Below are 14,917 nucleotides of genomic sequence, written 5' to 3'. Positions count from 1 at the left end.
AACCACATGCCCGCATGCCTCTTCTACAAGCCATGGAAGAGGCATGCGGCGACATTGAGGTGAGGTCCATACAGGGTTGGATTCGGCATGCAAGGAGATATTTCCCCCGTTGCTTGGCAAGGGAGGACATTGCCTGTGATGTGGATGAGGTGATGTGGCCAAATGCCAACAGGAGACGGGATCCATAGCCTAAATGTCTTCCAATCGTTTTCTTACAACTCTGTTTTGTAGAACATTTTAGTTACCATGTCTTTGTGTTTTGTTTTTTTTTACTTTTGCAAAAACCTGAAAAAAAATAAAAATACATTCTGAAGCGTTTCCATTTTGTTTTCATGTGTCTAGATCAACTGTAGTGGAGCAATCTTTCACAAAAAAAATCTATATGAGACTTTTAAAGTCAAAAACCATCCAAAGTACTAAATACAGCTGTGTTTTGCATAAAGCACATCTGTGTGTTGTTGCTGCTAGGAAAGAGCGCAAACAAAGGTGAATGTGTTTAATGTTTTGATGCTAAAAACTGTTTTGAAATGGGATTGTTAGGTTTTGTTTCAAGAGTTTAATTTTGCCGTATAAGTTAAGACTTTATCTCCATGTGCTGTGTCTTACTCGACCTGTGTGTTAAGTTATGACACAGTGAGCCAAAGTCTGCAACATGTGTGTAAGCATTCGACAAAAACTGTAATTCGCAAGACAACGAGGGAAGAACCGCCGTGCATGTCGAATCCATCCTTGAATGGCTATGGCATCAATTTGGTCACAGGCCTCCTCCATGGCCTCAATGAGGGGCACTTGAGCCTGGGGTTGCAGATCATACACCTTCCACCGCCACGTTGAGAAGAACTCCTCGATTGGATTGAGAAATGGAGAGTATAGGTATAGCACAGAAAATTGAGGATTGTGCTGAAACCAGTTGTGGACCTGTGCAGAGCGGTGGAATCATACATTGTCCGAGATGACAATGTATTGCATCTGTTGTATTTGGTTCACTGTAGTGATGTTATGGTTTGCGTCGAGGCTTCGAGGCATGTGTCGAGAATTTCGGCTCCTCCCCCAACAAAGCTCCGTGTCGAGATCTGATTCACCTCGGCAAAATGACGTAGCATATGACGAGCGAGGCTTCGTTTCGGGATACTTTTTCGCGATACAGGTACCGCGGTGATACAGGTTTACAATTGGCGGGACATTATGACTATAAAAATGCCTCATACACGAATACTAACTCGTGGGCATATCAGTATTCTTATTAATTATTCTTATATATTCTTATACATCATTATTATAAAAATGGGCACATTATCAAAGCATTGTAGGTTCAAATCCAAGGTGGAATTGCAGTGTAGGCCTACCACTTTGACTAATATATCACTTTATCATTATTATTATTATTATTATTATTATTATTATTATACATCATTATTGTAATTATTACTACTGCTGGCCATATTACAAAGAGGCAGTGGTGTAGTGGTTAAGAAGTTGGACTTGTTGTCAAAGAGTTGCAGGTTCGAATCTAGGATAGAGCTGCAACGATCCACCCCCATGCATCTATTACAAATTATTATCATTATAAGAATTACTCCTATCTCATGTTTCGGGTGGTGTAGTGTCTAAGGACTGAGACACATTATCAAAGTGTTGTAGGTTCAAATCCAAGTCTGTGGTTTACCAAATGACTTATTTTCTATCTTGAGTTCAGAACTATTTATGAAAGGCACACTCACACACATGTATCACCAAGGAAAGATGACTTTAATTCTCAAATGATTTGATGTTGGATCGGCACATATAGCAAACATCTTATGTTAGGTTGACTGGAAACTCTTTTACTTTCTTCATAATTTCATTCACCACTAGGTGTCCCTAGCGTACATATTTGAAGCTTTGGGGTCGAACCACTTTGGTGGTTCATCTGGCTGAGAGGCTTTGATGTTTCATGAGTCTTCATCTCACCATCACTACCCACCACTAACAGAATGCCTAAACCCAAATCTACAATTAGTTTCTGACTTACCAACAAGAGACAAAGCAGCTTCCTTCCTTTCTCCAGACAAAATGTGGCTTGAAGGAGTTTCACTGGCAGTCCTTTATGTTCTGACTGGGGCCCCTCCCTCCAATCAAGTCTATTGACTACAGCTGAGCTGGCTGAAACTAGCTAATTGCCCACTCAGTATAGACAGCTTCACAAGAATTTCAACAACAAGCTATCAACACAAGACTAAATGTTACAACTAGCTTTACTCACAGAATGCCTGAACCCAAATCTACAATTCGTTTCTGACTTACCAACAAGAGACAAAGCAGCTTCCTTCCTTTCTCCAGACTTTGGGTGCAGTCGAATAGTCTATTTTGCTTAGGAAGATTCCTAACTGAAGAAGTGACTCGGAAGTAAACAAGTGGCTGCCATGATAAGAGCCATTCGAATTCTCTAAATGCAAAGGAAAGGAGCTCCAATGCTTCCTTTCAGAGCTCCTTTAGCATAGGATGCAACGGACCTTCCTATGCGAAAGGAAAGGAGATTACGCCGCCCCACAATTCTTTGCGAGAGCAACATTTAAAGTGCCGCACACCTCGGCCGTTCCAGAAAACAAACGATATGCCTATTTGCATATTTAACAATTACTTTCATGCAGACATATAGTAATTGGAATAGTGATTATAAATGTGTGTGGACAGTGATAATAATTTAATGATATTTTTGTTTCATATTCATGTTACAAATGTTTGACAAAAACGAAACTAAAACCACAAATGAAATGTAAATAGCAAACGGTCATACAGGAAGGAGGAGCTGCTGGACCTGAAGCCGGTCAGTGTACCAGCTGTTGATAAAACCAACATGGGGAGAAGTGGACGACGCGTTTTTTTGTAGTCCATTATTGTAGTTTATCCAGCGCAGACCCACGTCAATCGCCGGTACCGATCATCAGCTGTTAATCATCAGCCACTGCAGCCAAAATGTGGTTTCCATTTTGTTTCCATTTTGTTTTCATGTGTCTAGATCAACTGTAGTGGATCAGTCTTTCAGGAAAAAAAATCTGTATGAGTCCTTTAAAGGTCCCATATTATACAAATTTTCATCAATAGCTTGGTTTCAGTCACGTGATTGTGATGACACATTAAGTAAAAATGCCGACTACGTCTATGGAGGAAACCGTTCCAGAGAGTCTGTATTGTAGTGATTTAGAGCCAGTTTCTAGAATATGATACAAACAATTAGTAAATATGTTGGGCGTGACTAGGGTTGCCAACTGTCCCGTATTAGCCGGGACGTCCCATATATTTGGCCTAATTTATTTGTCCCGTACGTGATCTCTTTTGTCCCGCTTATTGACTGCTACGCTGATCTGACCACTGACTGATACAACTGCAGCAGCGCTGATCACGACACTTGAGGATCATCAACGACACCTGTCATCATCCAATCACAGCCCCACCTCCCGTATCAGTATACGTTCAGTAAATGCACCAATTCCTCAAAAAAAAAACAAGAGAAAATCACAGCAATGTGTGACGTTGCTGAGTCGACTGTGAATACGGATTGAACTACAATGGATAAACCTGCAAAAAAGAAAAGACTGTGCAGCTACAACAAACTATGGGAAGTTACAAAGACGTGAGTTGAGCCTGTCAGCGGGGACTCAACGAAAGCCTTCTGTACTTTATGTCGCCGGGAATTTTCAGTTGGCCATGGAGGTGAGAATGACTTGACCCAACATGCTTCCACAGAAATGCACAAGAAGGCCACACTCGCTAAAGGTGCAAGCAATATCGGTGCATTCTTCGGGGCGGCTACTGTGGAAACGGACAAAATAGCGGCAAGTGAAGCCTCGTACGTCTATCACACTGTCAAACATGGACTTAGCTACAACAGCGCCGACTGCCTTGTTAAGCTAAACGGAGCGTTGTTTCATGACTCAAATGTTGTGAAGAAGATGCACTTGGAAAGAACGAAAGCTGAGATGATCACAATGAATGATGTATTAGGACCAAAGACTGTACAGGATATCCTGAATGATCTATCCCCGACTGAAGGTGAGCCTGTGTTTTACTCGGTTGCCTCCGATGCCTCAAACAAGGGAAATAGAAAAATGTTTCCAGTGTGTGTGAGATATTTTTCTGTGTCTGATGGAGTGCGGTGCAAGCTACTTGACTTTTATGAAGATAGTGATGAAACAGCAAATGGTATTCATCAAGCTCTGATGAACTGCCTGAAAAAGTATGAACTGGATATAAAACACATCACGGCCTATGCGGCAGATAATGCCAATGTAAACTTCGGAAAACACCACTCCGTTTACCAGTTATTGAGCAGTGACAACAGTCGCATTTTGAAAGCTAACTGCCCGGCTCACATAGCTCATAACACCTGCAAGCACGCCTGTGATCAGCTGTCAGTGGATATTGAGTCACTGGTTTTAAAGATCTGCAGCCACTTCTCAGTATCTGCTTCCAGAAGAGAGGAACTGCGTGCATTTTTTGTTTTTGTTGACATTGAGTGGCGTGAAATTCTGCGTCATGTTTGCACGCGATGGCTGTCTTTCCATCCAGCTGTTGATCGTCTCCTGCAGAGCTGGCCAGCTCTCACCTCATACTTCAGGTCCCTTGGGGAGACCTGTCCTGTGTTTCTGAGGAGGATTTTTGAGGATGAAGAAAAAACTGCAGCTGCTGAGATTTATCTGTGCTTTTTCCACAACGTGGGGTGTGTTTTTGACACACTCGTTAAAAAGCTGGAGGAAACAAAGCTCTGCATCACAGAAGTGTACGGGGAGGTGGGAAAATTCAAAGCGAAGATGCTTCAGCGGAAAGAAGACAGCTTTTTTGGATACCAGACCAAGCAGCTGATGGACAAACAACTGCCAGCACAGAGATCACAGCAGCAGAAGGACTTTCTGAAGTTCTATGACTCTGTCATTGCATACATTGACAAATGGTTTGATTTCTCATCAGAAAATGTGATGATGAAACTGAAACCGATCGGCCTACAGGAGGAGCTCTCCTTCACTGACCTGGAGCAGGTGGTCGATGCCCTCAAAATGACAGAGACAGTGAGTATGGACCAACTCTATGAAGAGTTTTGTGCTAGCAGGGAGGAAATAAAGAAAGCCACACAGGATACCACAAAATCTACCAGTGAGAAGTGGGTTGCAGTTTTCCAAAACCTAGGGAAAGCCAACTTGATCAACATGTTCAGGATTGTCTCATTTGTCCTCAGCGTGCCAGGCTCAAATGCCTTTGTAGAGAGGATTTTCTCTCTGATGACCATTAAATGGTCAGACTCAAGAAACAGATTCAGCACAGAGCTGATCAAAAATGAACTTCAAATATCTGTGAACTGTGACTTGTCATGTAAGGACTTTTCTCTGGCTGCACAAAAGGACAAAAGACTTCTTGAATCCGTCAAGAGCAGCCAAAAATATCCATGGAAAAAGTAGAGTTGGTGAGCAGAGGTAAGAGGTAAGAATGTTAAGCATTTATTCCCCACCACTGTTTGTGTACACAGAGGGTGTACGTTCTGAGTGTCTGCTATTTTATTCCTCTGCAAAACTGCTATTATTATAACAAATGCCTTAAAACAATACTCTGTATATTCACACAAAACCATACTCGCATTCCTACTGCAGGCCACGTTTTGTCCCTTATTTCATAGTGACAAAGCTGGCAACCCTAGGCGTGACCCATACCTCATGAAGATGAGTGAGTTTTCTGGAGCGAGGGACGTGGCTCCCGGTGGGGGGAGGCTCACGGACTGAGGCATCGGGTACATCGAGGCAGAGGAGGAGGGTCCGCCGACGCGACGCCCATAGAACTGCCATGTGAAAAAGTCAAGATGCCCATGTTTTGTGTACCAAAGGTTATCGTCCATAAAGGTGAGAAATGTAAAAAGCTCACAGAACAACGCTTAAAACGCGGATTTTAAACCTTCGTCTGCGGGTCTGAGGGTCGCTTTGCCATCAATCGGGAACGCTCGCGTTCTCCGCTGCTGGGGCAGTCGCAGGCACCATGTTGCCTTCGTCCCACTAAGTTCAGACTTCGGGATGCCCGGTGCGGTGCGTGGGCCCGTCTCGGGCTTGCCTGCCTCTCCGTTCGGCGCGCTTCCCCCTCCTTCCCTCCGCCGCCCGCATGAGTTGGGCGCGGCTGCCGGTGGACTACCCGTCTCCGTGCTGACCGTGTTACGCGTACGCAAGTCCGACGGTGCCGCTCTAGCAGGGGAAACTAGGGCAGCGACGACGGTTGTATAATATAACATTTTATAATACTTTCTACTGCTCCTCCACTACATCTCAGAGGGAAAGTACTTTTACTGCACTTGATTTATCTGACATTTAGCCTACTTTACAGATTCATATTATTGAAACAAATATTATCAATCAACAGTAGTAAATTATATATTATAATTATATAGATTAAACTACCAGCAGTAAATAAAGCAGTTAGAATGAGCTCCACTTTTCCTGATAGCAGTATCACTGCTGAACCCCCTGCCTTGCTATTTTGAGTGCATTTCCTTGTCGACCTTAGAGGATACCATACCGCACATGAAATCCTCTGCATGGCCCTTAGATATCGTCCCTACTAGGTTTCTAAAAGAAATACTTGAGAAAGTCGGACCTGACATTCTAGCTATTGTCAAAAGCTCACTGTCTAAAGGCTCGTTTTACCTCCAGCCTTAAGCAAGCAATTGTTCAACCTTTACTTAAGAAACCTAATCTAGATCCTCTTGTTTTACATTATTTTAGACCAATTTATAAATTAACATTTTTATCAATTTTTTTTTAGAAAAGAGCATTTCCTCACAACTAATCTCACATTTTTGAGGAATTCCAATCAGGTTTTCGTGCTCTACACAGTACCGAAACAGCTCTTGTCAAGGTTGTAAATGATCTACTGCTTGCTGATGATTCTGGTAACTATTCGATTTGAATCATCCTTGATTTAAATTCTGCATTTGACACGGTTCATCATACCACTTTACTAAAACGTCTTGAAAAATGGGTTGGCATCAGGGGCTCGGCTCTTGGACTGGATTCATTCCTATCTTACAGATAGAAGTTTTTCTGTTGCTATAGGTAAAGCCTCTTCCTCTCGGCCCATCTCCCTTGTGGTGTTCCTCAGGGGTCGATCTTAGGTCCCTTGCTCTTTTCAATTTATTTGCTTCCTTTGGGGGATATCATTCGTAAACACAATGTCCAGTTCCAATGTTATGCGGACGACACCCAGCTCTATGTCCCTCTTAAACCTGATGAGACAGGTAATTTGACCCGTGTCATGTCATGCCTCGCTGACATAAAGTACTGGATGTCTCAGAACTTTCTCCATCTTAATGAAGCCAAATCCGAGATCCTGCTATTTGGCCCCCCTAATGCTATCAGCTCCATGCAGTCTAATCTGTCCACCAATGTTAAATCTGATGCCCGTAATCTGGGGAGGATTTTTTACCCTAATCTCTCTTTTAATGGCCAAATAACGAGTGTTGTTCAATCATGTTTTTTTTCCAGTTGAGTAACATCACTAAAATCAGGTCCTTCATATTTTGGCCTCTGGGCGGAGTCAGAAAGCCACATCCCGCCTCCAGCTGGTACAAAATGCTGCTGCTAGGCTTTTAACTAATTCTAGGAGGTGAGACCATATTACTCCCGTCCTTGCCTCTCTTCACTGGTTGCCTGTAGTTTTTAGAGTTGACTTTAAGATTTTAATGATAACTCTTAAAGCTCTGCATGGTCTGGCTCCAAGTTATATCTCAGACATGTTAGTCCCCTATGAGCCAGAGCGTAGCCTGAGATCCTTGGGTAGGGGTATCCTGGTCATTCCCACATCACGCCTTGTCACCAAAGGTGACTGGGCTTTTGCTGTAGGGGCACCTCAGTTGTGGAACTCCCTGCCTGAGAATCTCAGACAAGCTAAATCAGTTTCATCGTTTAAGTCTCTTCTCAAAACTAATTTTATGTAAAAGCTTTCTTATAGTGATTTTATTATTTTTAACACATTGTTCTCTTCCGTTTGCTCTATTTTATGGTGTTTTGGTTCGTACTTATTGTACTGTCTTCAATGTTTTTTGTCTGTAATTCTTTAATTATGTTTTATTCTGTTCTGAGAAGCAATTTGTCCTCCTGTTTCGAAAAGTGCTATATTATTATAATTTTTTTATTATTACTAGCTGCTACTTTAAAGTGGCATTACAGACGGTGCAAAAGTGAGATTCTGACATGCTCACTGCTGTGTCATTAAATCAGTGAAACTACAGTGAAATGACTGGAGCAGTGTGGCTGTCGGTTCAGTATGAGGACTTGGTCTATCGACTCCAACCACTAGATGGAGGCTGTTTTACAGAGCAGTCGAATAAACTCCAGCCACACCGAGTGGTGGTGAGAGAGAGGAGCAGAGACCATCAAACAGGACAGAGGACGGAGCAGCTCCGTGAGACAGAACGACAAAGTGAGACCAGAGAGTGAGGCTCTTTGATTCAGTCACCAATCAGATCAGTGATTGTGAGAATGATGGGGATATCGGGGGCCTTTCTTCTTCTTTTTCTTCTTCACATGGCTGCTTCACAGGGGGTAAGAAGCTCTTTTTCAGTTTATCCTACTATATTATTCTTATATGGTCATTCAGTATGCAACGTCCTTCCTGTCCTTGTGACCCTGGAGAATCCACTAGCCCTCACTATATAAAATTTTTTACTATTTGTTTGCTACATTTGTGGATCCAATGCAAAATGCTCATGGTGGTGTATGTGGATTATTCAAAGTACCATTGTTTCTGGAAACATTGGCCTCTGTTCATGTTTTTCAGGTAATTGTTTTTAACATTAAAACAATAGCTGAAGAGGTAGTCAGTACTTGACGTTGGTTTTGGATTCAGGGTGATCATTCATGTCTGCTCTCGATGGTTTGGCTGCTTGTATTGATGATTACAGTTGAAAACATTTTGGGGAATTGAATATTAAAAAACTGTATCTTCTGAGGCCAACTTAACTCAGCCTGCCTTTGTGCCCTTTTACCTGTTTGGTTTGTGCTTGTTTGACTGCAGAGATAATAGATTTTTTCTCTCAATTCTCATATTTTTGTTCATCACTTAACTGTCAAGAACTTATTTTCTCTGACAATAAATTCTTTGAATAAGGGTTGTTCACTGGTTGGGACTGTAACCCTAGATGTACCTGTATGGGATCTGGTCTTTCTTTTTCTGTCCAGGTCGTTGTGCCATGTGAGGTGAAGGTGGTCCATCTGGAAGCTGAGATCCAGGGCCTGATGAAGGTGATTGATGACCAACATCGCTACATCCAGGAGCTCCACAAAAGCAAGGCCCAGCAGCTGGAGCACCTCCCCAAATCCCACCTGGGCCCTAGGAACCACTATAGAGGTATGGTTTACCTGCCTTCACTTCAACACTTCAACACTACATTCTGTCCATCTGTCTGTTGGCTGTCTACCTGCCCTGCTGCCTTCACACCATACTAGCTACGCACCTAAATATATCGAAAAATATCATTCAAATCAATGCAGCAGCATAGAGGCTTTTATGTGTACTTACACCATTTTCTATTGGACGTCACGTTTACGTCACTGCAGTTCTATCTGCGATGTGACATTTACTTAAGAGTATGATTATAACTAAACTTAGTCAAGCTTTTGGACACAATATTATTGGTGTAACAATGTGATGACTGAGGACGTCGTCAGGACATCGGGCCGTAATACTAAAATCGGAAAGTTTCCCAGGTTCTACAGAGGCCATCAGCTCCTTTTAGCTCATTGTTTTGGTTTTCTGTCCTGCAAACTCTGCACCAAACAACTAGCTAGACCAGACTAGGGACTAGTTAGACCAGACTAGGAACTAGCTAGACCAGACTATGGACTAGTTAGAACAGACTAGGGACTAGTTTGACCAGACTGGAAACTAGCTAAACCAGACTAGGGACTAGTTAGACCAGACTAGGAACTAGCTAGACCAGACTAGGGACTAGTTAGACCAGACTAGGGACTAGTTAGAACAGACTAGGAACTAGCTAGCAAACATAGTGAAGCATTTTGCAGCTAAATTTGACAAAGAAACAAGCAAAGCTCAAGAGAGTTAATATTGAAGACTGTTGACCTAAAACAGCACTCTGAATGAATGCTTATCTTACTTTTATTAAGCAACCAATCAGCAACTAGCATTTTTAAGTCAATCGTACCATGCCTGTCATGACCCTGCTGCAGGAAACAAAATGTAGGTATGTCTGTTTGGATTTATTGTAGACAAACAAATTCTTTATCTAATTGCTTGGAATATTTGATCGTGTGCATCTTTGTGTGTTCAGACTGCACGGAGGTGTTTGCCGATGGTAACGTGGCCAACGGGCTGTATGTGATTCGTCCAGACGGCTCTCCCACTGCACTGAGCGTCTACTGTGACATGAGCAACGGAGGAGGATGGACCGTCTTCCAGAGGAGGAGAGACGGCACAGAGAACTTTGACAGGTGTGTGTGTGTGTGTGTGTCTTTGACATGAAATTTGACATCACATACAGGCGGCAACCTACAGTTCTGTAAAGTGAAGCCGAAGCAGTTTTTCTTAAATTTGCATTCTCTCTGCTGGCCATCAGGGGGCGACTCCTCTGGTTGCAAAGAGAAGTCTGGTTGTACCTATAGAAGTCTATGACAAAATGTCTCAGTAAACATTGTAAACGTGAGTTTATGGTCTCAATCTCTGGTTTCAAGTCTTCTTCAATCCAGCATGATGTTCATTTAGTACATTAGGGTCCATTTAGAGTCCAACAGACCAGAAAGCAGGGGATGCTTTAGGGCGGGGCTTACCTGCTGATTGACAGGTCACTATGTCCACTTCTTATATATTCAGTCTATGATTGCAAGTGAATGCATGTTTATAAAGTACAATCAGTATAATATATAAGGTAAAATCAGTATGTGCCCTGCGTGTGCAGAGCGTGGGTGGAGTACAAGCATGGATTTGGAGACCTCTACTCCCCTGAGGGAGAATTCTGGCTGGGCAATGAACCTCTGCACGATCTCACTTCACAAGGTGAGTGCATGTATGTGTGTGCGTTCACACCATTTGTTGGATTTACAGGAGCGTCGCTCTGTTTAACTCAGTGTCTTCCAGGAAACTACGACCTGCTGATCAACATGGAGGACTTTGAGGGTAATCAGCGCTATGCACAGTACAAGAACTTCAAAGTGGATGAGGAAAAGGTAAAACAGAGACACTGCAAAAAATAAACAACAAAAAACCCACCCATCCATCGTCTACCACTTGGGGGGTGGGCTAGAGCCGATCCCAGCTGTCATTGGGCGAAGGCAGGGTTCACCCTGGACAGGTCGCCAGTCTATCACAGGGCTAACTATAGAGACAGACAACCATTCACACTCATCAATGAACAGTCATCAATGAACCTATCCCCATCCTGCTAACACGGGGAGAACATGCAAACTCCACACAGAAGGAACCCAAATCCAAACCCAACCCGGGAATCGAAACCAGGATTCCCGGGGTTGGCATTGTGAGGCGACAGTGCTACCCACTACACCACCGTGTAGCCCAACAAAAAAAACCAACATAATAATATAAACTGTATATATAGATAGATTGGATTAAATCTATGAATATGATCTCATTTCTCTGGTGTAAAAACAGCTCCTTCTGTTTTTTTGCATTCTGTCTTTAACCTCGCACTCTTCATTTCCCATAACAGCTTGGGGTCTTATTTAGACTATGTGTGGAAACAACAGTCTGGCTCCTGCCAGGTGTTCTCCATCTCCTCCCCTTCATTCCTCCTCCTGTCTCACCCCTCATACTTTCTCTCCTTACTGCTCCCCACCCTTTCTCCTGTTCTCACCCTGTTTGACTCCCTCCATGTATCCCGTTGGCCCCTTTTCTCTTCTCTCCAGGATTTCATTTACAATCACGTAGCTCTATTCAGAAAAGGGACAGGACCCTTTTATCGCAGATCGCGATAAAACATACACAATAAGTTGATTGTGGTGAATCTCCATTATTGGGATAATTGGAGATATAGTCATGAGTGATTTAAAAAAGCTGTCTAGATGCTATCATGATAGAGGAGTGACAAATATAGCCAGACTTTAAAATACAGGAAACAAGAATACATTTCAATTGTTTGACCTTATGACTTATGACGATCATTTCTGATCATCTTATTTAAGATCATTTGATTGTTTTTAATTAAAAAGGATGTTCACAGTTTCATATCTGTGACGCAATAAAATCTGTTTGTTAACCAAATTTAAAGTGATACCAGTATACTTAAGTACCTTTTTAAGAGTTTGGCATATTTTGATGGTTATTGGCACAATTATTTTGGCGCTGATCATTGTGACATGACATTTTCATATCGTGCTTAATTCAGAACAAAATCAGCTCCACCACAGATCAATAAATAAAAATAATATGCAACATTTCTCGCAGTTGATGTTTTCTGTTTGTAAATGAATTGCATCGATGCAAGAATAACCAACTACTTTCTGACTATAATAGAATAACTCTTTTCTCTGTCCCTGCTGTTCACTTAAAGGACCTGTACCAGTTACATGTGGGAGATTACACTGGGAATGCAGGGGACGCCCTGGCTGATGCTCGCGGCCCCCCTTCTGCTGGGCAGAAATGGACCGGTCCAGGCATGGGGCCAAGTGGGGTCAAGTTCAGCACCTACGATCAGCTGAATGATGGCGACGGGGCCAACGAGGCCACGTGTATCAGACACACCAGGTCGGGCTGGTGGTTCAGCAGGTAACACACGGACACTTTAGGCTCTGCTGTGAAGAAAGTGTGCTAAATGAGTGGCAAACCTAACAACCTCTCGTCCTCATCACAGGTGTGATTCGGGCAACTTGAACGGTCACTACTACAACGGGCCATACAAAGCCATGACCGACGATGGGGTGGTGTGGTACACGTGGCACGGTTGGTGGTACTCCATCAAATCCGTGGTCATGATGGTGCGAGCCGCCGACCTTGGGCATCCGCCGCCGATCATGGCGCCGTTACCGAGGCAACACGACCCCAACAAAGTGGCGTTCATGGAAGGTCCTCGTGGCCGATAGGCTGGAAGAAAGTGTGTAAGCAACATATATCTCCTTACTAGAGCTGAACACATATCTCACTTAATTCACATCCATGACGGAGCAGAAGGTGAAATAAGTGCCGCCTCACTCAAAGCTTTCCTGTACTCTCCTCTTTCATATCAAATACGTAATACTGCATGTATTTTAATATTGAAAATAAAACAACACTGCTTTAATCTCATAATGTATTTATTCCGTCTCCAAAATAATACAGAACATGGATGAACTGAGGGAAAATGGAGGTTTTTCAGGACAAAACCCAGATAGACAAGGTGATGCAGTAAAGTCAGTTATCGCCCAGAATAGGAGTTTTCTCTGTGGGAATGATCACAGGTGGGGTTTCCTGGGTTGTTTGCTTTTGTTCATGAGAAACAGCACACTTCTTCATATTTGGCTCTGAGATAGTGTTTGTGTCTCTGAACTGGCCTGCTCAGATTAACATCCGAAGGTGATTACATTCCACATAGTTGATTAAGGTAGAGGTTGTGAGGAGCTTACATGGAGGAACAGAAACCCATCGGAACAAAAGATCGAAGGACATCAAGTTCATCCACTTCTTCCGAAGCAGATAAGTGATTGAGCGTCGCTGTTTGGGGAAAAAAAACTGTCATCTTGAAAAAGACGGGAAACGGCGATATAATCCGTGCGAATCCACCGAGAAGTACCCGTCATTTCAGGAAATCCAAACAACACCGAGTCTGTTCCCACAAACCTATACGTGCCAACCGATCCAAGGTTTTTCTTACCCACCTCTCTCTAGGAAGAGCGGCATACAAAAAAACAGGTCAGACAGTCATAACAAGAGAACTATGTGCAGACCCTGAGGTGTGCCTGTTATTTATATTTTTCTTCAGAAAAGGTAGAAAGGTTTCGTTGGAGGAACAGGCGTTTTGGTAGAGAGCAAGGCCAGTCTCCCTCTCAGCCATAAGTGCATCGGTGCCACTGCAATGTCGCTTTCCAGAGAAGCGTCTCTAATATGCGATTCATTCCAAATGTACACGTTCATCATTAATATCGACAACACTGCTGTGACCGAAGCCGTTCTCTGTGCGAGGCTTGAAGGAGATGCAGGAGGTCGGACGGGAGGATGGGTTAGTTCTTGGGGTTATCTGGGCGATAAGGGTGCAGTTGTGGGGAAGGAGGCGGAGTTTCGGGGCGAACCGAAGGGCGAGGTGGGTGAGAGGCGGCGGGGACTTGCCAGCAGGTCACCGTTGTGCAACTTCCACAGCAGCTCCTCGTTCTCCATGGACAGACGCTTGTTGACCTTGGACTCTTTCTGCAGCGTCTGCTGGAGTTTGGCCTGTTCACTGGACAGCTGCCTGCAGGGGGAGACAGACAGACTTAATGTGGACTGAAGGGAGACACACTGAGTCCAGGTTCATTGGGACAAACCAATCAGCTCTCATCAGTCCTTAAAACAGATCATGCATCATTGTAGGGGATTTTAAATATTCATGTGGGCGTTGATCATAATAGACTAAACCCACTCGTTGTTTTAACCCACCCCCAACCATGTTGGAACATTTAATAGTCTTCCCACAGAATCCTCTTTTAATCGGACCAATATTTCATTTCTTTTGAATGAACTAAGCAAGAGTTTCTACACTAGATGTCTGTATGAGAGTGCTGCAACCTTCGTCCCCTCAAACACTCAATCCCATGGCCCCTCTGAAAAACAGAGGCAGTGAAACAAAGGAAGTTGGCTCGTGGTATAACCCTAAAACCCACAAATTAAAGCAAACATCAGGAAAACTTCAAACGACATGGCGTTCCACTAACCTAGAAGAAAGCAAACTAAAGTCAAAATGTGTTTGAAGCAGAGATGGGGGACTCGA

At 43.3% G+C, this 14,917-nt stretch overlaps 2 protein-coding genes across 2 annotated transcripts in view; one reads left to right on the top strand and one right to left on the bottom strand.

The window, feature by feature from the left end:
- Positions 1 to 8,405: 8,405 nt before the first annotated feature.
- Positions 8,406 to 13,159, top strand: LOC311010477 (fibrinogen-like protein 1). The gene is made up of 7 exons (XM_084004987.1): positions 8,406 to 8,555; positions 9,192 to 9,360; positions 10,301 to 10,460; positions 10,925 to 11,022; positions 11,104 to 11,192; positions 12,533 to 12,747; positions 12,833 to 13,159. Exons 1-7 carry the CDS (start codon positions 8,493 to 8,495, stop codon positions 13,059 to 13,061), a joined length of 1,023 nt encoding a protein of 340 aa, XP_083861113.1. The 5' UTR covers positions 8,406 to 8,492; the 3' UTR covers positions 13,062 to 13,159.
- Positions 13,160 to 13,337: 178 nt separating this feature from the next.
- mtus1b (microtubule associated tumor suppressor 1b) overlaps positions 13,338 to 14,917 on the bottom strand; it is a 90,872-nt gene continuing 89,292 nt past the window's right edge. The window contains exon 15 of the mRNA XM_084004966.1: positions 13,338 to 14,401. Coding sequence (XP_083861092.1) covers positions 14,188 to 14,401 — 214 coding nt within the window. The 3' untranslated portion in view covers positions 13,338 to 14,187. The remainder of the gene's footprint in view (positions 14,402 to 14,917) is intronic.

Source organism: Eutrigla gurnardus (assembly GCF_963514095.1).
Source record: "Eutrigla gurnardus genome assembly, chromosome: 3".
In the NCBI taxonomy this organism is placed as follows: Eukaryota; Metazoa; Chordata; class Actinopteri; order Perciformes; family Triglidae; genus Eutrigla; species Eutrigla gurnardus.
Note: the sequence above shows the minus strand (reverse complement) of the source record. Positions and strands in the feature narration are given on the sequence as shown.

Bases quoted from the DNA above. Each gene is read 5' to 3' on its own strand.
- LOC311010477 (XM_084004987.1), top strand. From the start codon at position 8,493: ATGATGGGGATATCGGGGGCCTTTCTTCTTCTTTTTCTTCTTCACATG. The intron at 10,461-10,924 runs GTGTGTGTGTGT...CTGCGTGTGCAG, and splicing joins GGCACAGAGAACTTTGACAG to AGCGTGGGTGGAGTACAAGC. The intron at 11,193-12,532 runs GTAAAACAGAGA...GTTCACTTAAAG, and splicing joins TCAAAGTGGATGAGGAAAAG to GACCTGTACCAGTTACATGT.